The sequence below is a fragment of the Heterodontus francisci genome, chromosome 2, assembly GCF_036365525.1.
Source record: "Heterodontus francisci isolate sHetFra1 chromosome 2, sHetFra1.hap1, whole genome shotgun sequence".
Lineage (NCBI taxonomy): Eukaryota > Metazoa > Chordata > Chondrichthyes > Heterodontiformes > Heterodontidae > Heterodontus > Heterodontus francisci.
This window is the reverse complement of record NC_090372.1, coordinates 165538944-165565126: the sequence shown is the minus strand read 5'-3', so window position 1 is coordinate 165565126 and position 26183 is coordinate 165538944. Positions and strand designations below refer to the sequence as shown.

Sequence of the window (26183 nt, the reverse complement as noted above, 5' to 3'; positions counted from 1 at the left end):
CCTTGCCCTTCCATCTAACAGGAACATGCCAGCCCTGAACTCTTCCTATCTCACTTTTAAAAGCCTCCCACTTGCCAGATGTCCCTTTACCTGTAAACAGCCTCTTCCATTCAACTTTTGAGAGTTCCTGTCTGATGCCATCGAAATTAGCCTTCCCCCAATTTAGGACTTCAACCTGAGGACCAGTCCTATCCTTTTCCATAACTATCTTGAAGCTAATAGAGTTATAGTCGTTGGTCCCAAAGTGCTCTCCCACTGACACATCAACCACCTGCCCATCCTCATTTCCGAAGAGGAGGTCGAGTGTAGCCCCTTCTCTAGTAGGGCCATCCACATACTGCTTCAGAAAACTATCCTGGACACACTTAACAAATTCTTCCCCATCTGATCCCTTAGCACTAAGGCAGTCCCAGTCAATATTAAGGAAGTTAAAATTACCTAATATTACAACCCTGTAATTCCTACACTTATGTGTGATTTCCCTACATATATGCTCCTCCACTTCCCTCTGCCTATTGGGGGGCCTATAGTATAATCCCATCAAAGTGATCACCCCTTTCTTATTTCTAAGTTCTACCCATATGGCCTCGCTGGACATTCCCTCCAGAATATCCTCTCTAAGTACTGCCGTGATGTCCTCCTTAATCAATAGTGCAACTCCACCTCCTCTCTTACCTCCACCTTTGTCACGCCGGAAGGATCGGTACCCCGGAACATTGAGTTGCCAGTCCTGCCCATCTCTCAAACACATTTCAGTAATAGCAATAATATCACAATCCCATGTACCGATCCATGCTCTGAGTTCATCTGCCTTACCTGTAAGGCTTCTTGCATTAAAGTAAATGCAGTTTCGCCTATCAGACCTTCCATGCTCCCTGTCCTGCCCGGCCTGCCTACTGGACTTGCTTGCTTTAACCTCTACATTTGCCTCAACTATCTGATTGGAGAGACTACTACTTTGGGTCCCACCCCACTGCAAGACTAGTTTAAACCCTCCCGAGTAGTACTAGCAAACCTCCCCGCAAGGATATTGGTCCCCTTCCAGTTTAGATGCAGCCCGTCCTTCTTGTACAGGTCACCTCTGCACCAGAAGAGATCCCAATGATCCAAGTAGCTGAAGCCCTCCCGCCTGCACCAGCTCTTCAGCCACGCATTCATTTGCCTTATCCTCCTATTCCTACCCTCACTAGCACGTGGCACAGGGAGTAATCCTGAGATTACAACCCTAGAGATCCTGCTTTTTAACCTTCTGCCTAACTTCCTATATTCACTTTGCAGGACTTCATCTCTCTTCCTGCCTATGTCGTTAGTACCAATATGGACCACGACCTCTGGCTGCTCACCCTCCCCTTTCAGAATGTCCTGCAGCCGCCCAGAGACATCCTTGACCCTAGCACCAGGGAGGCAACATAGCATCCTGGAGACCTGGAGAGCAGATGAATGCGTGGCTGAAGAGATGGTACAAGAGGGAGGGCTTTAGTTTCATGGATCACTGGGTCTGTTTCTGGCAAAGGTGGGACCTGTACAAGTTGGATGGGTTGCACCTGAACCAGAAAGGGACCGACATCCTTGCTGGGAGGTTTGTAGTGCTGTTGGGGGGTGGTTTACACTAATTTGGCAGGGGAATAGGATACAGAGTGGAGATATAGTATGGGGTGATGCTCAGTCAAATATAGAAGAGAAACTGAGTCAATCTGGAAGGCAGAGCAAATATAGACCTGTTAAGGCACAAGGGAAACATGCAAGGCTGGATTGCATCTATTTTAATGCATGGAGTTTTACTAGTAAGACAGATGAATTGAGGGCATTGATTAGCATATGGGATTATGATATTGTTGCTATCACAGAGACATGGTTGAGGGAGGGGCAGGACTGGCAGCACAATATTCCAGGGTATAGAATCTTCAGGCGTGACGGGAGGGGATAAAAGAGGAGGTGGCATTGCACTGTTGATCAATGAGTCAATTACTGCAGTAAGGAAGGTTCTTCAAATGAGGCCATATGGGTAGAACTTAAAAATAAAAAGGGGGCAATCACTTGGCTGGGAGTGTACTACAGGCCTCCAAACAGTCAGGGAGAGATAGAGAAGCAGATATGTAGTCAAATTTCAGAGAGGTGTAAAAATAATAGGATAATAATAGCAGGGGATTTCAACTTACCTAATATCAACTGGGATAGTCTTAGTGTAAAAGGCTTAAAGGGGGCGAAATTCTTAAAATGCATACAGGAGAGCTTTTTGAGCCAGTACATAGAAAGTCCTACAAGAACAGGGGCAGTACTGGACCTCATCCTAGGGAATAAAGCCGGACAAGTGGCAGAAGTGTCAGTGAGGGAGCATTTCGGGGATAGTGACCATAACTCTTAAGATTTAAGGTAGTTATGGAAAAGGTCAAAGATGGGCTGGAACTAAAGGTACTGAATTGGGGGAAGGCCGATTTCAATATGATAAAACAGGATCTGGCCAGAGTGGACTGGGAGCAGCTACTTGTAGGAAAGTTTACACCAGACCAGTGGGAGTCATTCAAAGAGGAAATAGTGAGGGTTCAGAGCCAACACGTTCCCTGGACCAACAAGTCCAGGGAACCCTGGATGTCAAGGGATATAGAGGATTGGATCAGGAAAAAAAAGGAGGCTTCTGGCAGATTCGGAGCGCTGAAAACAGCGAAGGCACTAGAGGAGTATAGATAGTGTGGGGTAGGGGGGGTACTAAATAAAGTAATTAGGAGAGCGAAGAGGGGACATGAAATGCAAGATAAAGGAAAATCCTAAGGCATTTTTTTTTTAAAGTATATTAAGGGCAAGAGGATAACCAGGGAAGGAGTGGGTCCCATTAGGGACCAAAATGGCAATGTGTGTGTGGAGCCGGAGGACATAGGTGAGCTTTTAAATGATTACTTTGCATCTGTGTTCACTATGGAGAAAGACGATGTAGGTATAGAGATCAGGGAGGGGGATTGTGATATACTTGAACATATTAGCATTGAAAGGGAGGAAGTATTAGCTGTTTTAGCAGGCTTAAAAGTGGATAAATCCCCAGGCCCAAATGAGATGTATCCCAGGCTTGTGAGGCAAGGGAGGAGATAGGGCTCTGACACAAATTTTCAAATCCTCTCTGGCCACAGGAGAGGTACAGAGGACTGGAGGACAGCGAATGTTGTGTCATTATTCAAGAAGGGTAGCAGGAATAAACCAGGTAATTACAAGCCAGTGAGTCTAACATCAGTGGTTGGGAAAATATTGGAAAACATTCTGAGGGACAGGATTAACCTCTACTTGGAGAGGCAGAGATTAATCAGGGATAGTCAGCATTGCTTTGTCAGGGGGAGATCGTGTCTAACTAACTTGATTGAATTTTTCGAGGCAGTGACTAGATGTGTAGATGAGGGTAAAGCAGTTGATGTAGTCTACACGGACTTCAGTAAAGTTTTTGATAAAGTCCTGCATTGGAGATTGGTTAAGAAGGTAAGAGCCCATGGGATCCAGGGCAATTTGGCAAATTGGATCCAAAATTGGCTTAGTGGCAGGAGGCAGAGGGTGATGGTCGAGGGTTGTTTTTGCGAGTGGAAGCCTATGACTAGTGATGTTGCGAAGGGATCGGTGCTGGGACTCTTGCTGTTTTAGTGTACACTAATGATTCGGCGTGAATATAGGAGGTATGATCAGTAAGCTCGCAGATGACACGCAATTTGGTGGTGTCATAAATAGTGAGGAGGAAAGCCTTAGATTACAGGATGATATAGATGGGCTGGTAAGATGGGCGGAGCAGTGGCAAATGGAATTTAATCCTGAGAAGTGTGAAGTGATGCGTTTTTGGAGGATTAACAAGGCAAGGGAATATACAATGGATGGTAGGACCCTAGGAAGTGCAGAAGGTCAGAGGGATCTTGGTATACTTGTCCACAGATCACTGAAGACAGCAGCACAGGTAGATAAGGTGGTTAGGAAGGCATATGGGATACTTGCCTTTATCAGCTGAGGCATAGAATATAAGAGCAGGGTGGTTATGAGCTGTATAAAACGCAGAGGGATCAATAACTATGGGGCATAGATTTAAGGTAAGGGGCAGGAGGTTTAGAGGGGATTTGGGGCAAAGATTTTTCACCCAGAAGGTGGTTGGAATCGAGAACGCACTGCCTGAAGAGGTGGTAGAGGCAGGAACCCTCAACATTGAAGAAATATGTAGATGAGCAGTTGAAACGCCATTCGCATACAAGGCTACGGGCCAAGTGCTGGAAAATGGGATTAGTATAGTTAGCTGCTTAATGGCTGGCAAGGACACTATGGGCTAAAGGACCTGTTTCTGTGTTGTATAACTCTATGACTAATATTTTTTCCCCCAATATACAGATATCCAATTTTTCAAAATGGTAAGACTACAGCAACAAGTTCCACCAGAATAATTTTGGCTTTAAATTTTCAAAAGGTTGTCCCAAGTAACCCATTTCAAATTTCCAAGCATAGTCTCCCAATTGTTTTGTGTTTTCCTTCCAAGTGTCCCTTTTGTCCATCACCTCACCCAGGTGAACTGCACAGCTAGCAGCACTGACCGCTACTAGATTCACTATTCTCTGAGAAGTTTCTCAAGTATCCTTTAATCTGTGTGGCATCACTTGATACTGGAAAATCCTGTTTGGTGTAATGTAAGCTGACTTTTTCTTTTCTTGGGCTGTCAAAGGAATTTGACAGTATCATTCCAACACATTTGTCTCTTTAAGACACATGGTGTTGCCCACTCTGTCAATACAGTCTTCTAATGAGAATTTGGGTAGGAACTTGCCTTCCTTACCGCAGTTACTTTTCTATAGTCTATGCAAGTTTGAGCCAACCCACCAGGTTTAGGCATCAAGACCATCTGCGAATTCCAGCTGTCCTGACTAGGTTCAGCTAAGCTGCCCTTCACTTGCATTGAACCTCTGCTTCCACTTGGGCCTGTCTGTCAGGACATAAGCGGCAAGGTTGTTGTTTTCAAGGAATGGTTTCCCCTTATACCCACATCATATGTGGCTAAGGTTGTACATCATAGCTTTTTCCTACAAACTCTTTGAAACGGTGTGAAAACCCTGGTTAGGACTTCATGCTGTTTTGCCTTTAAGTGCAAAAGCATATTGTCTAATTTTCCTAGCCATTCTGTATTTGCTAATCTGATAGTTGGAGGTTCAATCTGAGAACTTCTTAGGCCTACTTCTGCCTCATCCTCACTATCCTTTTCCTTCTCAACAGTCCTGATTACCTGACCTACCTGTACTGGCTTATCCTCCTTCCTGCAGTAATATTGCTTCAGCATATTGATGTGACATGACCGGTTCTTCTTTCGGTGATCAGGGGTGTCAATCAAGTAATCTACCTTACCCACTCTTTTGATCACTCTATATGGGCCACTGAACTGTGCTTTTAATGGTTCTCTCTGTAATGATAACAACACTAATACCTCATTCCCTGGTTGAAAATCACAGGTTTTTGCATTCTTGTCTGCCCATTTTTTCATATTGGCTTGGGATGCTTTACGGTGTTCCAGAGCCACACTGCAAGCTTTTTGTGAGCCTTTCCCGGAACACAGATACATAGTCTAGTATCGAGGATGCATTCTTTTGTTCCAAGAATCTGTCTTTTATAAGTTTTAGAGGACCTCTTACTTCATGTCCGTAAACCAATTCAAAAGGACTGAAACCTGTAGACTCATTCGATGAGTTTCTGGTGGCAAATAAAAGAACGTCTAGTCCTTTATCCCAGTCATGTGGATAAAGTTGTGGATCATGTGACAGTATGTTCTAATCATTTTGAGAGTCTGGTGAAATCTCTGTAAAGCTCCCTACGACTCTGGGTGATATGCTGAAGATTTCAACTGTCTAATCTCCAAATTGCCCATGACTTCTTGAAATATCCTAGACATGAAATTAGAACCTTGATCTGATTGAACTTCAAATGCAAACACATCTCTTGCAAAGAATTGGGTTAACTTTTCTACTCCTACTCAAGCAGTAATTGGCCTCAAAGGAATGGCCTCTGGAAATCGAGTAGCCATATCCATGATAGTATGTATTGATGCCCTGCTTTTGTTTTTGGCAAGGGTCCTACATAGTCTACTAATACCCTGCTAAATGGTTCCTCAGTCGCTGGTATGGGAAGTAATGGTACTGGTTTCATGGTAGGTTGTAGTTTTCCCACCATTTGACAGGTACGGTATGTCTTACAAAATTGTCTCACATCCTTTGTAAGACGTGGCCAGTAATAATGTTGGCTTATGCATGATTTGGTCTTCCGAGTTCCCCTATGTCCTGCAAAAGGAATGTCATGTGCGAACCTTAAAATCCTTGGTAATATTTAGGTGGTACCACTATCTGTTCAACAACTGTCCTATCTTCCTCTGCAGGTCAGTGAGGCGGTCTCCATTTCCTCCTCAAAACCCCGTTTGGCATATAATAGCCTTCTGGAACTCCTTTCGCCTCAGCGTCTGACAGAGCTGTCTGTGCCATTCGGGATATCTCTGGATCAGCTTGGGCTGTGCTGCAATAATAGATGATCTGTTAAACATCTCATTTGGATTATCTAAATCCCCAAATAAGGTTTCAGATACTTGTCTATCTGTTTGTGGTTCCCCTTTTACCTCCGACAATGGATCCTGTTTAGCCATTGCTCGGGTAACTACACACGCAAGAAATATTCCTGTAATTGCTCCGTTTCCTTAATTTCACTTGGTTCCTCTGTAATTATAGGAGAAACTAATATTTTTGATCCAGCCAAATCATTTCCTAGGAGTAGATCAATTCCCTTTACTGACAAACTGTGGACAACTCGTACAGTTACTATCCCAGATATTAAGTCACTCTCTAGGCGTACTTTATACAAAGGTACGGGTATATACTCCCCACCAATTCCATTAACTAAACGTTTAGCATTCAAGGCACTCTCTGGTGGAAACCTTATATCTTTCCCCAGCAAGTGTGTTTGGGTTGCTCCTGTGTCCCTGAGTATAATGATAGGTTTTCCTGCCTCACTTACCGGATGTGGAGTTACTCTCCCCTTTGACAAAAATTCATTATAATTCTTGGGTATTTTATTCATAACCTCTACACTCCTTTTAGTTTTAGTATCTGGTTTCACAGCTGTCATTAAAGGTATAGCCTGGTCTGCAGAGTATTTTCCTCTGCACTAGCTTTGCCTACCCCAACAATTCCTATGGGTTTACCTCGCAATTTCCAGCGCTCTGAAGAAGATGCGTTTTGTGGCAATGATAACACTTTGGCTTGCGAACCTCACTTCTATTTCCTTTCTGACTGAGGATGTGATCCTGGGGCATTCCCAGCTGTGCGTTCTTGTGTCCGGCTACTTGCCTTCCTTTCACTCTCCCACTTTCTATCTTCTCTGGTTTATGGGGGTGACAGACAAAACAGGTTGGCTTATTCACAAGCTCAAAATCATCAGCAATTTCCCCTGCTTGCCTAGCTTACAAAACTTTCAGGTTATCTGTATGAGTTATCACTACCGAAGGAATGGAGTTTTTAAACTCTTCTAAGAGAATCAATTCTCGAAGATTCTCGTATGTGGTTTCTATCTTTAATACCTATATCCAACAGTCAAAAGTAATTTGCTTCACTCTCTCAAATTCTAAATATGTCTGCCCAGCCAATCTCCGTAAATTCCTGAACCTCTGACGGTAAGCTTCAGGATCTAACTCATATGCAGCGAGAATAGCCTTTTTTGCCATCTCATAATCTGCAGATGCCTCTTCAGGAAGCATGGCATAAACTTCATGCACTCTGCCTACCAACCTGCCCTGCATCAGCAGTGTCTAGCTTTCTTTTGGCCATTTCATCTGCTTGGCTATTTTTTCAAAAGATATGAAAAATGTCTCTATGTCTCTTTACTCGAACTTAGGAAGAGCCTGTATAAATTTTTCGCTGGGTCCTGAGCTAAATTCAGATTCTTCCTGACCCAAATTTTCCCTGATTTAGGACTACCCCTTTGTCTTAAAGCCTGACTCTGGTAGAAAATAAAAACCCGACCCGACCACAGCCGACCTGAACCAGAGTCCTTTAATTTTTTTTCGCACCCAACCTGATCGGACATGAATATCCTTCATCCGTTCCGGCAGCAGGCTATTCCTGCAGATGGAGTTGTGGGGAATCATGGGTAAGCCTGATCCTGTGACTTTCCGGAAGCAGCACTGTCCAGCCTGACCCGACCCAAGCCCAAATACTGGACTCGGAATATGGACCCGACCCCACCCGACCCGAACCCAACACATGTAGTCGGGTCTAATCAGGTTCTGGTCGGGTAGCCAGGCTTTACTTTGTGTTAGTTCCATCTCTTTTAACTTAAATCCCTCTCTTTCTCACTGTCTTACTCCTGCGACGAGTAACTCACCACCTGACTCCCCAAAGCCTGTCCACCATCAAGGCACAAGTCAGGAGTGTGATGGAATACTCTCCACTTGCCTGGATGAGTGCAGCTCCAACAACACTGCCTGTGTGGAGTTTGCAAGTTCTCCCTGTGTCTGCGTGGGTTTTCTCCGGGTGCTCCGGTTTCCTCCCACAAGCCAAAAGACTTGCAGGTTGATAGGTAAATTGGCCATTATAAATTGTCACTAGTGTAGGTAGGTGGTAGGGAAATATAGGGACAGGTGGGGATGTTTGGTGGGAATGTGGGATTAGTGTAAATGGGTGGTTGATGTTCGGCACAGACTCGGTGGGCCGAAGGGCCTGTTTCAGTGCTGTATCTCTAATCTAATCTAATCTAACACTCAGGAAGTTCGACACCATCCAGGACAAAGCAGCCTGCTTGATTGGCACCCCATCCACAAACATTCAGTCCCTCCACCACTGCGCACAGTGTGTACCATCTACAAGATGCACTGCAGCAACATACCAAGGCTTATTCGAAAGCCCCTTCCAAACCCGTGACCTCTACCAACTAGAAGGACAAGGGCAGCAAATGTATGGGAACACCACCATCTGGAAGTTCCCCTCCAAGTCACACACCATCCTGACTTGGAACTATGTTAGCGTTCCTTCACTGTCACTGGGTCAGAATTCTGGAACTCCCTTCTTAACAGCACTGTGGGTGTACCTACCTCACGTGGACTGTAGCAGTTCAAGAAGGCAGCTCATCACCACCTTCTCAAAGGCAATTCAGGATAGACAATAAATGCTGGCCTAGCCAGCGATGCCCACATCCTATGCATGAATAAAAAAAAGATTTATATCCCAACAATCAAGTTTCCAATTGACCCCAAATAAAATATGTTATCCCAGGGACGAGCAATTAACATGATCCCAAATGTGAGCTCTTCAATTAGTCTGATTCTGATCCCAGACACGAGCCACTTAATTAAAATATGATTTGACTGCGAACAAGCCCTCAATTAATATGTTATGGCTCGACCGCTCAAGACAAAGCCCTCAATCAAAATATATGATTCTGCTTGCAGTGGGAGCAATGCACTGTCAGTTCAGTCCCGTCACTCCACAGGTCGCATAACATATCTCTTTAAGCTTTCCCAAATCAAAGAATGCCACAGTTGAACTGAACACTCTAGTAACCCCTGAATGAGGCAAACCAAACCAGATATCTTCAGGTATTAACAAATGAACTATTTTTTAGAAAAAACTAAAAAATCTTAAATACTACTCAGATAAACCAATATCTAAAGATCTTAACAACTTATTTTAAAAAAATCTAACTCCCGCATTTGCATGCATATACCCAAACGATCAGTAGTTTGGTGTTTAATAAGCTGCCTGAAAAATTAGGAATAACAAAGTCTTTGCAGATTGACATTGTTGCTGAAATGGAACCTTCCCAATGTAGAAACAGTACAAGGTTGCTTGAAGTCTTTGCAGTTGTTCGATGGGGAAAAAAAGGTTCTTCAACAGTAGGACAGTCAGTAGTCTAGTTCAGCAGTTGAAGTGTTGCTCTTTTCCAGCGATGAACACAGCAATAATTTGCTACCACTTTCAAAAGAATCAATCTGGCCTGACTCTTCAGAATTTTGAGAGATAATAACAAATAGGGTTTAAATAGACTAAGGAGAGAGCTCTCCTGTTTCCTTCACATACCAGAACAGTCTGTTAACTGTGTCTCTGCAAAGCCAGCTTCAAAGTCAAAATGGATACATTTGACGTCCTGTCCTCCTTCTCTGTATGGTTGTTGCTGGGTAACCAGAATGCACTTTAACTTACAGTCCCCAAAGCAGTACTGATCTGTTTACAGCCTGAAAGGCACACTGCATATTTCCTGAGGAAAAAAAGAAACAGGATCGTGACAGTATTGTCTGTTGACTTTGTCCCCTCCCTGCCAATTTGGAAACATCCCTCCCCTGGACAGTCTGTCGAACCTTGACAGCTATGCGATCACAGATCCATGTTGAACACTACTTGGAGGAAGCACTGAGGGTGGCAAGGGCACAAAATGTACTCTGGGTGGGGGACTTCAATGTCCATCACCATGAGTGGCTCGGTAGCACTACTACTGACCGAGCTGGCCGAGTCCTAAAGGACATAGCTGCGAGACTGGGTCTGCGGCAGGTGGTGGGGGAACCAACACGAGGAAAGAACATACTCGACCTTGTCCTCACCAGTCTGCCTGCCGCAGATGCATCTGTCCATGACAGTATTGGTAGGAGTGACCACCGCACAGTCCTTGTGGAGATGAAGTTCCGCCTTCACATTGAGGATACCGTCCATCGTGTTGTGTGGCACTATCACCGTGCTGAATGGGATAGATTTCGAATGGATCTAGCAATACAAAACTGGGCATCCATGAGGCGCTGTGGGCCATCAGCAGCAGCAGAATTGTACTCAACCACAATCTGTAACCTCATGGCCTGGCATATCCCCCAGTCTACCATTACCATCAAGCCAGGACACCAACCCTGGTTCAATGAAGAGTGCAGGAGGGCATGCCAGGAGCAGCACCAGGCATACCTCAAAATGAGGTGTCAACCTGGTGAAGCTACAACCCAGGACTACTTGCATACCAAACTGCGTAAGCAGCATGCGATAGACAGAGCTAAGCGATCCCATAACCAACGGATCAGATCTAAGCTTTGCAGTCCTGCCACATCCAGCCGTGAATAGTAGTGGACAATTAAACAACTAACTGGAGGAGGTGGCTCCACAAATATCCCCATCCTCAATGATGGGGGAGCCCAGCACATCAGTGCGAAAGATAAGGCTGAAGCATTTGCAACAATCTACAGCCAGAAGTGCCGAGTTGATGATCCATCTCGGCCTCCTCCTGAAGTCCCCAACATCACAGATGCCAAACTTCAGCCAATTCGATTCACTCCACGTGATATCAAGAAACGACTGAAGGCACTGGATACTTCAAAAGCTATGGGCCCTGACAATATTCCGGCAATAGTACTGAAGACCTGTGCTCCAGAACTTGCCGCGCCCCTAGCCAAGCTGTTCCAGTACAGCTACAACACTGGCATCGACCCTGCAATGTGGAAAATTGCCCAGGTATGTCCTGTACACAAAAGGCAGGACAAATCCAACCCGGCCAACTACCGCACCATTAGCCTACTCTCAATCATCAGTAAAGTGATGGAAGGTGTCATCAGCAGTGCCATCAAGCGGCACTTGCTTAGCAACAACCTGCTCAGTGATGCTCAGTTTGGGTTCCGCCAGCGCCACTCAGCTCCTGACCTCATTACAGCCTTGGTTCAAAAATGGACAAAAGAGCTGAACTCAAGAGGTGAGGTGAGAGTGACTGCCCTTGACATCAAGGCAGCATTTGACCGAGTATGGCATCAAGGAGCCCTAGCAAAACTGTCAATGGGGATCAGGGGGAAAACCCTCCGCTGGCTGGAGTCATGCCTAGCGCAAAGGAAGATGGTTGTGGTTGTTGGAGGTCAATCATCTGAGCTCCAGGACATCACTGCAGGAGTACCTCAGGGTAGTGTCCTAGGCCCAACCATCTTCAGCTGCTTCATTAATGACCTTCCGGTGCAGTGGTTAGCACCGCAGCCTCACAGCTCCAGCAACCCGGGTTCAATTCTGGGTACTCCCTGTGTGGAGTTTGCAAGTTCTCCCTGTGTCTGCGTGGGTTTCCTCCGGGTGCTCCGGTTTCCTCCCACATGCCAAAGACTTGTAGGTTGATAGGTTAATTGGCCATTATAAATTGCCCCTGGTATAGGTAGGTGGTAGGGAAATATGGGGACAGGTGGGGATGTGGTAGGAATATGGAATTAGTGTAGGATTAGTATGGGTGGGTGGTTGATGGTCGGCGCAGACTCGGTGGGCCGAAGGGCCTGTTTCAGTGCTGTAGAACTAAAACTAAAACATAAGGTCAGTAGTGGGGATGTTCACTGATGATTGCACAATGTTCAGCACCATTCGTGACTCCTCAGATACTGAAGCAGTCCGTGTAGAAACGCAGCAAGACCTGGACAATATCCAGGCTTGGGCTGATAAGTGGCAAGTAACATTCGCGCCACACAAGTGCCAGGCAATGACCATCTGCAACAAAAGAGAATCTAACCATCTCCCCTTGGCATTCAACGGCATTACCATCGCTGAATCCCCCACTATCAACATCCTAGGGGCTACCATTGACCGAAAACTGAACTGGAGTAGCCATATAAATAATGTGGCTGCAAGAGCAGGTCAGTGGCTAGGAATCTTGAGGCGAGTAACTCACTTCCTGACTCCCCAAAGCCTGTCCACAATCTACAAGGCACAAGTCAGGAGTGTGATGGAATACTTGCCTGGATGGGTGCAGCTCCAACAACACTCAAGAAGCTCGACACTATCCAGGACAAAGTAGCCCGTTTGATTGTTTGTGGATGGGGGGCCATTCACTCCCTCCACCACCGACGCACAGTGGCAGCAGTGTGTACCATCTACAAGATGCACTGCAGCAATGCACCAAGGCTCCTTCGACAGCACCTTCCAAACCCACGACCTCTACCAACTAGAAGGACAAGGGCAGCAAATACATGGGAACACCACCACCTGCAAGTTCCCCTCCAAGTCACACACCATCCTGACTTGGAACTATATCGCCGTTCCTTCACTGTCGCTGGGTCAAAATTCTGGAACTCCCTTCCTAACAGCACTGTGGGTGTACCTACCCCACATGGACTGCAGTGGTTCAAGAAGGCAGCTCACCACCACCTTCTCAAGGGCAATTAGGGATGGGCAATAAATGCTGGCCTGGCCAGCGACGCCCACATCCCCTGAATGAATAAAAAAAACGATAGTTACTCTTTGGTGCAGTGCATGGGTACACTGCCTTGTTAACCTAATGAATTAGATTAGATTAGATTAGAGATACAGCACTGAAACAGGCCCTTCGGCCCACCGAGTCTGTGCCGAACATCAACCACCCATTTATACTAATCCTACACTAATCCCATATTCCTACCAAACATCCCCAGCTGTCCCTATATTTCCCTACCACCTACCTACACTAGTGAGAATTTATAATGGCCAATTTACCTATCTAGTACCTGTCAATTTTATTCATTTTCGATGTATTCTTGGTCCCAATCCCAGTACCCAAACACCCCACAATCATCATTGCTCCATCATCCAGTCATGGCCTTAGCTTTCTGTATTATGACTGTCAGTATTGCTTAGTGTTGACTTACCTCAAGAAACATTGTTTTGTGGGCAGCTGGGGCATATCATTTTCCATTTTAGGAATTTAGTATTAGCATGTACAGCACAGACATAACTTTTTCTTAGAGTTTAGGGTATTTTCAAATTGCTGAAAGTTTTTAGTTGAACTTTGGTATTGAATTTGTTGATGTCTCTTTTATCTTGTTTAAGTGGTGATTTTTAATGTCTATTGGATTATGCTTTTACCTCATTTTTCAATATTACAATTGGTATTATTGAAAAGTAATAGAATATACATAAAATTTAAATTAAACTTCAGGAAGTGCTTAATTTTTTCACAAATTTGCCAACTGTCCTCTCGCTTCAAAAGCACTCTGGATTTTTAAAGGGTTATATCAGTTTTATTATTCTCCATCTTTTCCCATAGGAACCTCGCCTGGGTGAAGAAGGAATGATGGGTGCTGGACTGTCATCTGATCAGCGGAAATTGCTGCAGAGGTTTGATCCAACCAGTGTAACTGAAGGGGGCACTAGTGTTTCTTTAGATCAGGATAGCAGTCAGATGACACAATTAATCAAGTCTGCCAATAAGGACACAATAGGCTTCTTTATTGCTAAATTTGTGAAGGAGCAGGATGCCTAACCGTTATTAGCAGTGCAATAAAAAGATTAAACTACTCCAAATACTGGAAATACGAAATAACAACAGAGATGCTGGAAATAAAAAGAGTGTCAGTTAGCATCTGTAAGGAATAAAGACAGGTTATTGGTGTTTCAGGTGTGTAACCATTCATTAAGAGTGTAATAATTGTTTGTTTGTAAACTGGTTAACACCTGAAGCTCAGCTGTGAGCATCATCAGTATATTGTTCCTATGATAGCAAACCAAAGGTATTGTTGCTATGGTAGCAATAGATTTTGCCAGCTGTTCAATGAGATCACAAACCATGTGCTGATATAAAGGTCATTAGGGGCCTTTGCATTTCATGTAGAACCCAGATTGCAACTTTTGGTTTAAACTACTTCCTCAGTCATTTTTAAAATGTTTTTTATATGGAACATAGGAGCAGGAATAGGTCATTCAGCTCATCGAGCCTGCCCCGCAATTCAAACAAATGCGATATACATTTCACATGAAATTTAATGTTGAAACTATTACTGAATAGGTACCTAATGTTGAATTTTTGGGTTTCCATTTAAGCATAATTTAATTCACAGAATTGTTACAGCACACATTATATAGTAATGTGAAACATATATTTTTATTCTGTCATTTTTATATTCTGTTTAATTGACAACTTTTAAATGCAAGATTTAGTACTTTGTGAAGCATTTCTCGAATAAAGAAAATGAACTAAACTACCTATAATATAAAGTATTGCACTGACTAATATTATGCACTTACTGGGCTGGATTTAATGGAGCCAGCGGGGCTCCGGGCGTTGGGCTGAGAAGAAGCTGGGAATCCCACCTTGGCCATTTCGAGCCCCCCACCCCAAGCTCTATTTAACGGCGTTCAGGCAATTAACTGCCTGGCGTCGGGATCCCTGTACCTTTAAAGATGGAGATCCCGGCTGCAAGAGCTGCTGACCAATCAGAGGGCCGGCAGCTCAATACTATCAGCAATGCCACCAGGAATGATGGCCTCTGTCAGTACTGCAGGATCCAGGACCAGACCCAGACCCCTGGTAAGTGAGGCAGGGTTGCGGGCCAGTCTGGCAGGCCCCAGTGATGGGGTGGGGGGGGGGGGGCGGTGGTGGAGGGAGGGTGTGTGATGAGTGCGGGAGGTGGGTTGTTTTCGACTGGAGGCCCTCCGTGGGGCACAGATTACCCATGGAGGATATCCCCCTCCCCCAAGCCAACAGAGAATTCGTTCCTCTCCCCCGCCACTGGCTTAATTCCAGCTGTGGCGGAAGAGGCCTCTTAGGGCCTCAGTTGGCCTCTGGGTGGGAGGTCGTCAATGGCCTTTCCCGCCCCGACTTAATTGTGGTGTGACAGGAACTCCGCCACTTCCACCGCCCTCCCCCCCAACCTCCCGCTGCAGTTCTGTGAGCACCACCCCCTCTCCCCGCCTCCAGCATCTCTGGGGAGTCCATAAAATCCAGCCCACAGCCCGCACTAAGCTTATTTACAATGTCACTATTTTTGAATTACACTTTTTATATCAACATTTTATAATGACAAAATCCGTATGTCAATATTTGCTGTCATACTGTAGCTCTGGGCCTCCTGCCACTAATTAGCACTTTGGTACGTGTTGCTTAGGTTCAGCCTGTCATTTTGGTTTTTAACACCCAATTGGGAATCGAGGATCATCTACTCCTCCAATATAATAAAAGCAAAATACTGCGGATGCTGGAAATCTGAAATAAAAACAAGAAATGCTGGAACCACTCAGCAGGTCTGGCAGCATCTGTGGAAAGAGAAGCAGAGTTAACATTTCGGGTCAGTGACCCGTCTTCGGAACTAGCAAATATTAGAAATGTCAAAGGTTATAAAGTAAAGCAGGGGTGGGGCAAGAGATAATAAAGGAGGTGTAGATTGGACAAGGCCACATAGCTGACCAAAAGGTCATGGAGCAAAGGCAAACAATATGTTAATGGTGTGTTGAAAGACAAAGCATTAGTACAGATAGCGTGTTAATGGACTGAAGATTGAACAGCAGCAAGTACAAACATGAAAAAAAAAACAGTGGGTAAGCAAACTGAACAAACTAAAGATGAAATGAAATAAACACAAAAAAAAGATTGTAAAAAATGTAAAAAAGAAAAAAAAAAAGAAAAAATAACTAAAAATGAAAGTAAAATGGGGGGCCCGTTATGCTCTGAAATGATTGAACTCAATGTTCAGTCCGGCAGGCTGTAGTGTGCCTAATCGGTAAATGAGATGCTGTTCCTCGAGCTTGCGTTGATGTTCACTGGAACACTGCAGCAATCCCAGGACAGAGATGTGAGCATGAGAGCAAGGGTGAGTGTTGAAACGGCAAGCAACCGGAAGCTCAGGGTCCTGTTTGCAGACTGAGCGGAGGTGTTCCGCAAAGCAGTCACCCAGTCTGCGTTTGGTCTCCCCAATGTGGAGGAGACCACATTGTGAGCAGCGAATACAGCATACTACATTGAAAGAAGTACAAGTAAATCGCTGCTTCACCTGAAAGGGGTGTTTGGGGCCTGGGATAGTGAGAAGAGAGGAGGTAAATGGGCAGGTATTACACCACCTGCGATTGCAGGGGAAGGTGCCATGGGACAGGGACGAGGTGGTGGAGGTAATGGAGGAGTAAACCAGGGTGTCGCGGAGGGAACGATCCCTTCGGAATGCTGACGGGAAGGGAGGGGAAGATGCGTTTGGTAGTGGCATCACGCTGGAGGTGGCGGAAATGGCGGCGGATAATCCTTCGGATATGGAGGCTGATGGAGTGGAAAGTGAGAACAAGAGGAACCCTGTCACGGTTCTGGGAGGGAGGGGAAGGGGTGAGGGTAGAAGTGCGGGAAATGGGCCGGACACGGTTGAGGGCCCTGTCAACAACAGGGGGGAATCCTCAGTTAAGGAAAAGGTCATATCAGAAGCACCGTCATGGAAGGTAGCATCATCAGAGCAGATGCGTCGGAGACGGGGGAACTGGGAGAATGGAATGGAGTCCTTACAGAAGGCAGGGTGTGAAGAAGTGTAGTCGAGGTAGCTGTGGGAGTCGGTGGCTTATACTGGATATTAGTAGACAACCTATCCCCAGAGATGGAGACAGAGAAGTCGAGGAAGGGAAGGGAAGTGTCAGAGATGGTGGGTTATGGATTTTGTACAGTCAGACACATGAATAACAACAACAAAAAACAGTTAATTCAGCAGTCAAAAGTCAAGCAATTGATCATATTTAAACATATGTTTGCTTGGTGAATGATTATGACTAGAAATTTGCATCCTTATAATATTTCATGTTGAAGACTATTTCTACATAACATAACTCACTCTACAACCAAACACGTTAGAGAAGGATAGTGAACAAGGAGCCGAAAGATCCAAACCCTCATGCTTTGCTCCCAGCAATGACACAAACTCAGTCACCCCGATACTGGCAGAAACTTATCTGGTAGTTTTTAAATAAATTACACTTGGTCTTATTGGATGTATGTGTGAAGGAAACTGAAGAAGAGCAATACTTCCATTTCACAAGGTCTCCCCCATGCTTCTAAGATAGTCGGAAGACTGCCTGAACTGCAAAGTGTGTGACCATAGAAAGAATTCCATCAGGGCAAAAAAAAACCTCAAAGGTTTTACTTCTCTAAAATTTAAGGAACAGGAAAATACCATTTGGACCTACCAGTCCCACATTTCTGGCTTTTCACATCAATTGGGTCACCTTGAAGACATCTTTTTCCAAGAATTACAATCTTAACTTGCCGAAAGGCAAAAATAAAGTCCTATGCAGTTTAGTGGTAGAGCTCACACCTGAGTCAGAAAGTCATGGGTTTAAAGCCCTACTCCAAGATTTAAGTATATAATCTAGGTTGACATTTAAGCGCAGAAGTGCTGCTCAGATGAGAAGTTGAGGTGAAGCTCTGTTTCCCTGTTCAGGTGGACAAAAAATCCTATAGCACTAATTGAAGAGCAGGGGAGTTCTAGCCAACATTATTCCTCAATCAGAAACCTCAAAACAGATTTATTGGTTGTTCATTGCTGTTTTACTGCCTTGCTGTGTGCATATTAGTGCATTATTTGCCAACAAAAACACCAGTGACTACACTTCAAAAATTATTAATTTGCTGTGATGTGCTTTGGAATATCCTGAGGATTTGAAAATGCTACATACATACAAGAATACTTGATTTTACAGTCACAATCAAGACCTATCATTACTGGAGAACTATGAATTCATCGACTGGGAGGAGCCATCTAGATCCCAAAGTGACTCCATATTAATGGCTCAATGAATTAGGAAACTGATCCAAACTCACTACTGCTATGTGCATTGAAAACGCTGCTGTCTTGCTTTCTGACTGCATAGGCCACTCTCTGCTGAGGTAGATTCATCGGGTCAATTTCCTCAGAATTTTTACACTGTTGTAACTTTGGTGGAAGCTGTGACAATAGAACAAGAGAATATTTGAGAAAATTCATCCCCAAGCCCTTTAAGCAGCACTGCAATGGTCCTACATGGGACTGATTAATAAGGACTTGCCAGCTTATTGGACTTCATAACAAATAATGTTTTCCTATATCGGCCAAATTTTCCTCCATCTCTCCTGAGGGCAGTGTCTTCTTGGTGGAGTACAGTTCTTCAGCGTCAAATAACATTCTTAATACTGAGCCTTGATAGTAAAGGTGCATCAGGGTGCAGGAGGAGGATGATGTCCTCAACTGGTATCCACACATCCTCTTCCTACCGGGCTAATTAGATAATGATCAGTTAGGAGTCATAGAGCCATTTGGCCCATCGCGTCCAAGCCAGGTCTCTGTAGGGCGATCCAGTCAGTCCTATTCCTCTGCCCTACCCTCATAGCCTCGATGATTTTCACTTCCCTTGCCCAGTTGAAGGAGCTCCACTATTGTTAACCATCAACTAACTCAACACATATCTGTGATCAAACCAGGGTTCTTCCTGGTTCCAGTTAAAGCAATAAGTGAAGCTCCATAAGCTTTTGAAACAAATCAACATACATTTGAAGTTTGACATACATTAATATTTCTATATTTGAATGTAGACCTAGTTTGAACACATTCATAACGTTCATCAGTATTCACATTTGCACATACCATCAAGGTGGACTGATATGTTCCAGCACCCTGATATATTTTTGTAAAACAAGCCTGAAAATTTTCTTTAATTTTAACATAAGTTTGATGGCTTCATACAACTAGCAGTCTGTCAAATGTGTTGTGGCAATAAATAGGCCCTACGCCAATTAAAGTGCAGGAGCTGTTTATTACGAATGACACATTATACTACATTTAGAACCATTTACTTTATAGTAGCTGAAAAATTGAGCAGTCCTGAAATGAAAGTAATGTTGACAATGATGCCATGATAAGCTGACAATTGCAATGATATTTCAGATGAATACAGGCCAGTGATGATGGCTTCATTGTGACCACACAATGGTTGAGCTACATATTTGTTTATGCATTGCAGATTAAAGCTAAATCCTGTGCCCTTGTTTGTCTGTTACATTCACTTACTATACATGATTTTGTCACAATGAGCGTAAGATTGAAGCACCACAGTAGGAAATGTGGAATTGAGTTCCCCATTCTACCAATCTCAACTGCATCAATGGGTAGATGCTAAACAAAGGTCCAGTCTCTCCCCATGAGAAAGGGGGGGAAAAAAATGAGTTGACCCCAGACTCCACACAACTGTTTCGTAAATGGCTATCGAAGTAGGATGGGCAGTGGGCCAATGGCAAGTTTTCCTGCTTTTCTTGTCATAGGTGCTACTTCCCGAGAAGAAAAGGGGGAATTTGATCTCACCAGTACAACAAATTCAGAATGAGAATATCACATTAAAACTGGGCATGATACTGCTACACAAGAAATTGCAGGACCATAAATTGGTAATCTTTAATTTGCATTTTCTTATTATTTACACATTTAACAAGTTTGCTTTTCAAACTTAAGATTCAGTTATTCAAAGACCAACATAATGTTGTGAAGAGCTTCAAGCACCATTTGAGATTTTCATTATTAGAAATGTTGACTGGCTGATAATGTTACCCTTGTAATTCCATTTGATACTCTTAAAAATGTCACCTATACCCAGGATAGAACAGTGTCAAGTTACTGTGCCTCTTATCACACTATTCAAAATATGCTAGTTTAAAACCAGGGATGTTTCTTTTCCCATTTTGAAACCTAGATCCACTTCATTCCCTCTAGTGTAGATAATGGAATTACATTTTATCATGTCAGAATAGGTTTTTATCAATGATTGAAGAGCTGCTACTATTGCAACTGTCAGGTAATGAAAACCATTATGGGGTGTGTGTTACAAGATAGCTGTGCCTCACTGTCAAGAGGACAGATTGGAAGGATAATAGGGTAAAGAGGTCAGCACATTAACTTTTCTGTCTCTTATGAAGCAAAACAGCACAAATCAAGTGCACTAGTCTCACATCTAGTTATTTGAAATAAAAACAGAAACTGCTGGAAATATTCAGCAGGTCTGGTAGCAGCTGTGGAACAGCAATAGAGTTAATGTTTCAGGTCTATAACCTTTCATGAGAACTCAAGGTCATCGACCTGAAATGTTAACTGTTCCTTTCTTCACAGATGCTGCCAGACCTGCTGAGCATTTCCAGCATTTTCTGCTCCAGATATCTCCAGTTATTTGAGTTGCTGTCCCATTGAGCAAGTATTTGTACTGGGAATGTGAACTCAGCAAAACAGTTTCCAAAGTGAGTTCTCCTTAGACCTGGAGGCTTTAAAAGCTAATATATGCATAACTCAGTGCTGTATTGATTCAAGAGCTTAGGGGTATTTTTTTTTTGTCCACAGAGGGCCTCAGAAACATTGCACCTGTAATTTACGAGAGTGGAGTGATTCTGATCTGAACTGTTCTCAGTTTAACCTTTCCTCTCCTGAAGGCACTGACTCATGCTGGGATTATGGTTCTATGATACCTCTCTGATATCTCACTTATTTATCCACTAAAACATCAGAAGAGCTGGAGTGTTTCTAAGGTGTACTGGTAATTATGGCAAATTTACATTATATACACACACTCAGACTAAAGGCTCTGACTACAAAACATTCTCTTACAAGTACCCATTCATATAAATTAATATTTACCACATTTTTGCCATTGAAGGTTTTAAAAATGCAAAATCCAAAACCTCCAAACACCAGAGTTCAGGTTTAGTTCTTTGTTCTGCAAATGTTTATTTTTACATATAAGCTCAATGCACATTCGGTCAGTAGCTGCATCCAAATCAGGCCTCCTACAGCAAAAGTAGGAAATTGGAAGAGCAGGGAAAAATGCTTTAAAAAGCAGCAACAGATCTGAAATCCACTTTGCCACTTCGAAGGAAACAAATAATTTGGTAGTTGGAGTGGAGAATAAACAGCTTATGTGCCAGAACATTTACAATATTTGTGATGGTTGAAACAGGAAGGAAAAGCAGCAACCTAGTTCAGGTGAAGTGACTAGAAGTATGTCAGCATGTATATGTGAACATATATATATATATATATATATATGTGGGTGTGTATATACATGTCTCTTCATTACAAAACAGAAGCAATGGAACATTGTTCCTGTTAATGAAATGGCACTTCTACATGTTAACTTAACATGTGCAGCCACCATTTATACAGTTAAATAAATAACTCCATTAAACAGTGCAACAAGATCACCTACTGTCAATATCTACAAAGGCAATTTTGAAGTATATATACAAATGCTTACAAATTGGATTTTGAAAATAAATTCCACAAATGTGCATATACAGTAACCAGAACAGCTTATCTTTATGCCCATTAAGCAAGAAGACAAAGCCATTTGGGAAAGTTGGATAGTTTTTACAAAGGAAAAAAAAACAGAAACCTCAGGTAATTCCTAAACAAAAATATCATGTAATTTACATAATATTCAATATTTGGTATATAACTTAGACTTATCAAGTAAACTGGTCACTGCCTTGTCAGTTAAAACTATTCATTTTACAAAACATTTTAAACAATATATGTCTATATATTATATACTGAATTTCCCACCCCACTGATAGATGATATATGCATCTGTGTATTCTGAAATTTTAAAAGCTAGGGAGGGAAAATAAATGAAAGCTGTATTAACTACAAACTTTTCAAAATAGACCAATTACAGTTGGCATGATTAAAAGAGAAAACACACCATTTGGACTCTGAAGCAGCTCTAGTGGCTAAAACTATTTTCTTTTGTAAATGATTTCCAAATGTTGAGTACAAATAGCATGATACTATATATACAGTACATAGTACCTGTACTTAGAAAATACTTTTTCTTAATTTGACATGTAAGGCAAGACTAGATTCCCCAATCCCACTCCAACTACAGATACAAGCCAGAATGGCCTTAAACATATAAAGGTTTCTTTTAAAAACAGAAGTTGTGCATGCAGAAATTAAAGTTTTGAGGAAAGAAAGGTAAATTATGTGCCAATCCAACCTTTCCTGAATATACAGGAACGTTCATTTTTTCCCCCACACGTATGTTGCTTAAGAACATTAACATAGTTTTATAGTAACAGTTATTGTTCAGCCAGCAGCAATCAAAACACTAAGAGCACAGTACCACACTAGCAGATCTGTAATTGTACCATATTTTAAAATGAAACATATTGAATCTATTTTCATGCTGCCTCAGCAACAACTGTATGAAATTACAAGTATACAATAACTGTTACAGACAGATCAGGTAAATATATATTTTTCCTTTACAAACACAAAACTAAAAGGGACACAGAAGAGCTGTATAGGCAGAGTTATTGATGGATGTACACATCCTGGTTCCACTCACTGACATCATTCCTTCTTTTGGATGCAACATCCCCATCCTTTTCACAATATCGATCCTTTGATTTATGCCGACTACGCTGTTTGTTGCGTTCGTTATGGTCCTGTTCTCGGTCTCGTTCTTTAGAACGATGTCGCGACTCTCTGTGTCTGTGGGTGCTGTCACCTTGCAATTCTTCTGTATGATTGTGGACCTGGTGTGAGCTGTAACGATCGCCATGACTATCCATATAATCATCCTTTGGTTCTATATACACAGAATCCCTGCTGTCTTCAATATCTGAGTCAAATGTTTCCTGTCTCTCTAGGCCCCGACTCGCAGTGCCCCGGTGATTGTGATGCTTTGCAGAGGAAGAAGTTCGATGTTGGGACTTTTTCACTGGCTCTGGTGGCTTCTCTTCCTCCTGGGAAGCAGTTCTCTCAGGTCCTGAATAGAGCTGTTTTTGCTCTCCCTGTTTTTGTTCACCCTGGTTAGTATCACACCATGCAACAATCCAGTTAGTGAGAATTTCACAATTCAAGAAATACTTCCTTAATCTGATTAATACACAAGCGGAAGATGCATGCACTATTCACAACTGTGCTTTCACCTAAATATAATAAAGTTAATGCCTGCTTTTTGCTAACCTTTTTAATACAATAGGCATTTTCACTTGGTTACTGAAGCAAAGCAATTACTATCAAAATGTCTTCATGTAAAACCAACCTAAACGTTAAATTAACTTATGACTGTGAAATTAATAGTGAAAATTGTTACAGTAAATCAAATGTTATGGTCTTGTGGGTACTATTCAGCATGAAATTAATACTACACTCCCTGCATAATTGAACCCACATTAGCCTGATGGTTATGAATGCTTTTTAAATAAGCATGCAGCCTCCAAAACACTTAAGTCTATGATGTCTAGTTCATGTTGGAGTCAAGAAACCACCCGTGAGAATATAGATTAATGGGATTATCCTTTAACCACACAATATTCCTTTGTTAGCTTTACTTTGATGATTAATCACAACTGCCACAACCAGGGTTAAGTGATTTTTTTCATGCAAAGCTGCTGCCCAAGAGGAGAGGCTGGCAAAAGAAACACCATTTTTCAACAAAGTTTTGTTTAGATTCTATCCTGAAGCTGGTAGATAATTAAATGTCTTCATTTCTAGTGCAATGTGATTGTCACAAATCTCTTTGCTTTTTCCATCTTCCTCTGCATCCCAGAAATGAAGGTTAGGTTGGAGAGAAGCAAGAACTTGTACCTGCAGATTGGAGACTGGTGCTGGGCTTGTAGGAAGAGCTGCAGTGGCCATTGTACGGCTGAGGAGAGGATTGGGAGGATTGCTGCTCGGAGGGTGGGTGGCTCTCCAGTAAGCTTCCAGGTAGTCGGACAGGTGCTCACATGCATCTTCCAGCTGATTTTCATCAAGAATTACATCAAACAATTCCTAGAGAAATGGTAGAATCTTGAAGTTCTAATTCTTTCAACAAGATAATGTTTGAATGCAAGTTGTGTTTTGTCGACACAAAAATAGTATATTTTATCTGAACATCTGTGGAGCGAAAAACCAGAGTTAACGGAAACAATTGACTCTGTTTTCCTCTCCACAGATATTGCCTGACCTGTTGACTATTTCCAGCATTTTCTGTTTTTGTTTGATTTCCACAGTATTTTGCTTTTGTATTTTATCTTAAATTGTTTGATGTACTCGGCACAGTACAAATTACTGTGACCAATGTTATTTTGTGAGCACCTAATGTGCTTGCATCAAATTCCTCTCTTCATTGCATTATTAAAAGTTAACCCCATTTTAAATTGCTTTTCACTTTTGTTAAAATATAATTGAGAGTCATTTCTACCCTAAAACTGACTTGTCCCATCACTGGTATGAGATTTTATTTTAATAAAAAAAATATTGAGCAGCAATGAGGTGCATTGGAATGAAAACTGTTACAGGTTTTAAATATTTGTAATTAATATTTTGTTTTTTGAATAATTTTCTGTGATGTTGCTCACAGGAAAAGATAAAAGTAAAAATCATCTCAACTTCCTCTGTACTTGTTTACCATTCTAATTGTTTCCATCTCCCTCTTTAACTTTGTTTTAACACACAGATACAAGTACTAAACACATCTCTTAGCAAAAGCAGACATTTTCACTGCAGTTTGAAACTGAGCTGGACGTGGGCTCAGGCAAGAAACAAGAGATTACTAGCAAAAATGACAGTGTATAGCACTGGAGGGCTCAAAGGGTTAAATTATGTGGGCAGATTGCACAAGCTTGGTTTGTATTCCCTTGTGTTTAGAAGGTGTTTAAAAAGATTAAGGAATTCAATAGTGTATATTGAAATAAAAAAAAGTTCTCTGGTAGGAGAATCAAGAACAAGGGGCATAACCTTAAAATTAAAGCTAGGCAATTTAAGAGTGAAATTGTCATGGTCCTGCAGTTTTTTTTCTGGGAATATGTGGTTTGCCTTTAAGGTTTGCAGAGGATCAGTATTGCTTTAAGAACCGGCAAGCCTCAGGAGTTATAGAAAGGTGAATTTTCGGTTGCCATTAGAAACAGCCAATCGGAGACTGCGATTCAAAGGGTGCATTCTCATTGCCATAGATACAGCCACTGGGAGTGAGTAGCAAGTGATACATTTGTTGCAATTCAATTTTGAACTGACTTTTAGTTGAAGACAGTTTGTTCTAACAGAACACACAGAGGACACAGCTGTGTGTCAGCACCTGGAAAAAGAGCTCTCAGCCATTTAAACTGAAGGAATAGGAATTTTAGTCTGTTTATTATCTCTCAAAATTCTAAAAAAGTCAAGCCAAAACAGAGATCTCTGGTAATTTAAACTGAAGGAAGGGAAGTTAGACTCTGACAATCTTTTATCCCTCAGAAACTCTAAAGTCAGATTGATTCTGTTGAAAGTGTTTGCAAGTTGTTAATTGTTGAAATTCGCTAGAGAAGGAAAGCAACTTTCTGTGAGGACTTCAAGCAACATTGGACTGTAAATTTGCAAGGACTCTAATTTTTTTCTATTTTAAATGTTGTTTATCTCTTCATAGTGTTTAAGAATTTAGCTCTTCTAATTAAAGAGTTAATTTGTTGATTTGAAGACACCTGGTTTGGTTAGCCTCATTCGGGGGGTTAATAGA

General features: G+C 42.5%; 2 protein-coding genes across 9 annotated transcripts in view; one reads left to right on the top strand and one right to left on the bottom strand.

The window, feature by feature from the left end:
- Positions 1-24982, top strand: part of nsun6 (NOP2/Sun RNA methyltransferase 6) — a 79021-nt gene extending 54039 nt beyond the window's left edge. For 3 of the 8 annotated variants that reach the window (XM_068013412.1, XM_068013403.1, XM_068013422.1), the window contains exon 12: positions 13993-15247. In XM_068013412.1, coding sequence (XP_067869513.1) covers positions 13993-14208 — 216 coding nt within the window. In that variant the 3' untranslated portion in view covers positions 14209-15247. Of the gene's footprint in view, positions 1-13992; positions 15248-21046; positions 21684-22032; positions 22100-23352; positions 23515-24257 lie in introns of those variants that run through there. The other 5 variants (XR_010969081.1, XR_010969078.1, XR_010969079.1 and 2 more) reach the window with 5 other exon arrangements.
- Positions 19514-26183, bottom strand: part of LOC137348174 (voltage-dependent L-type calcium channel subunit beta-2-like) — a 126596-nt gene continuing 119926 nt past the window's right edge. The window contains exons 11-12 of the mRNA XM_068013485.1: positions 24296-24481; positions 19514-23511 (exon numbers count right to left, since the gene is read on the bottom strand). Of these exons, the coding sequence (XP_067869586.1) occupies positions 23014-23511; positions 24296-24481 (684 nt within the window). The 3' untranslated portion in view covers positions 19514-23013. The remainder of the gene's footprint in view (positions 23512-24295; positions 24482-26183) is intronic.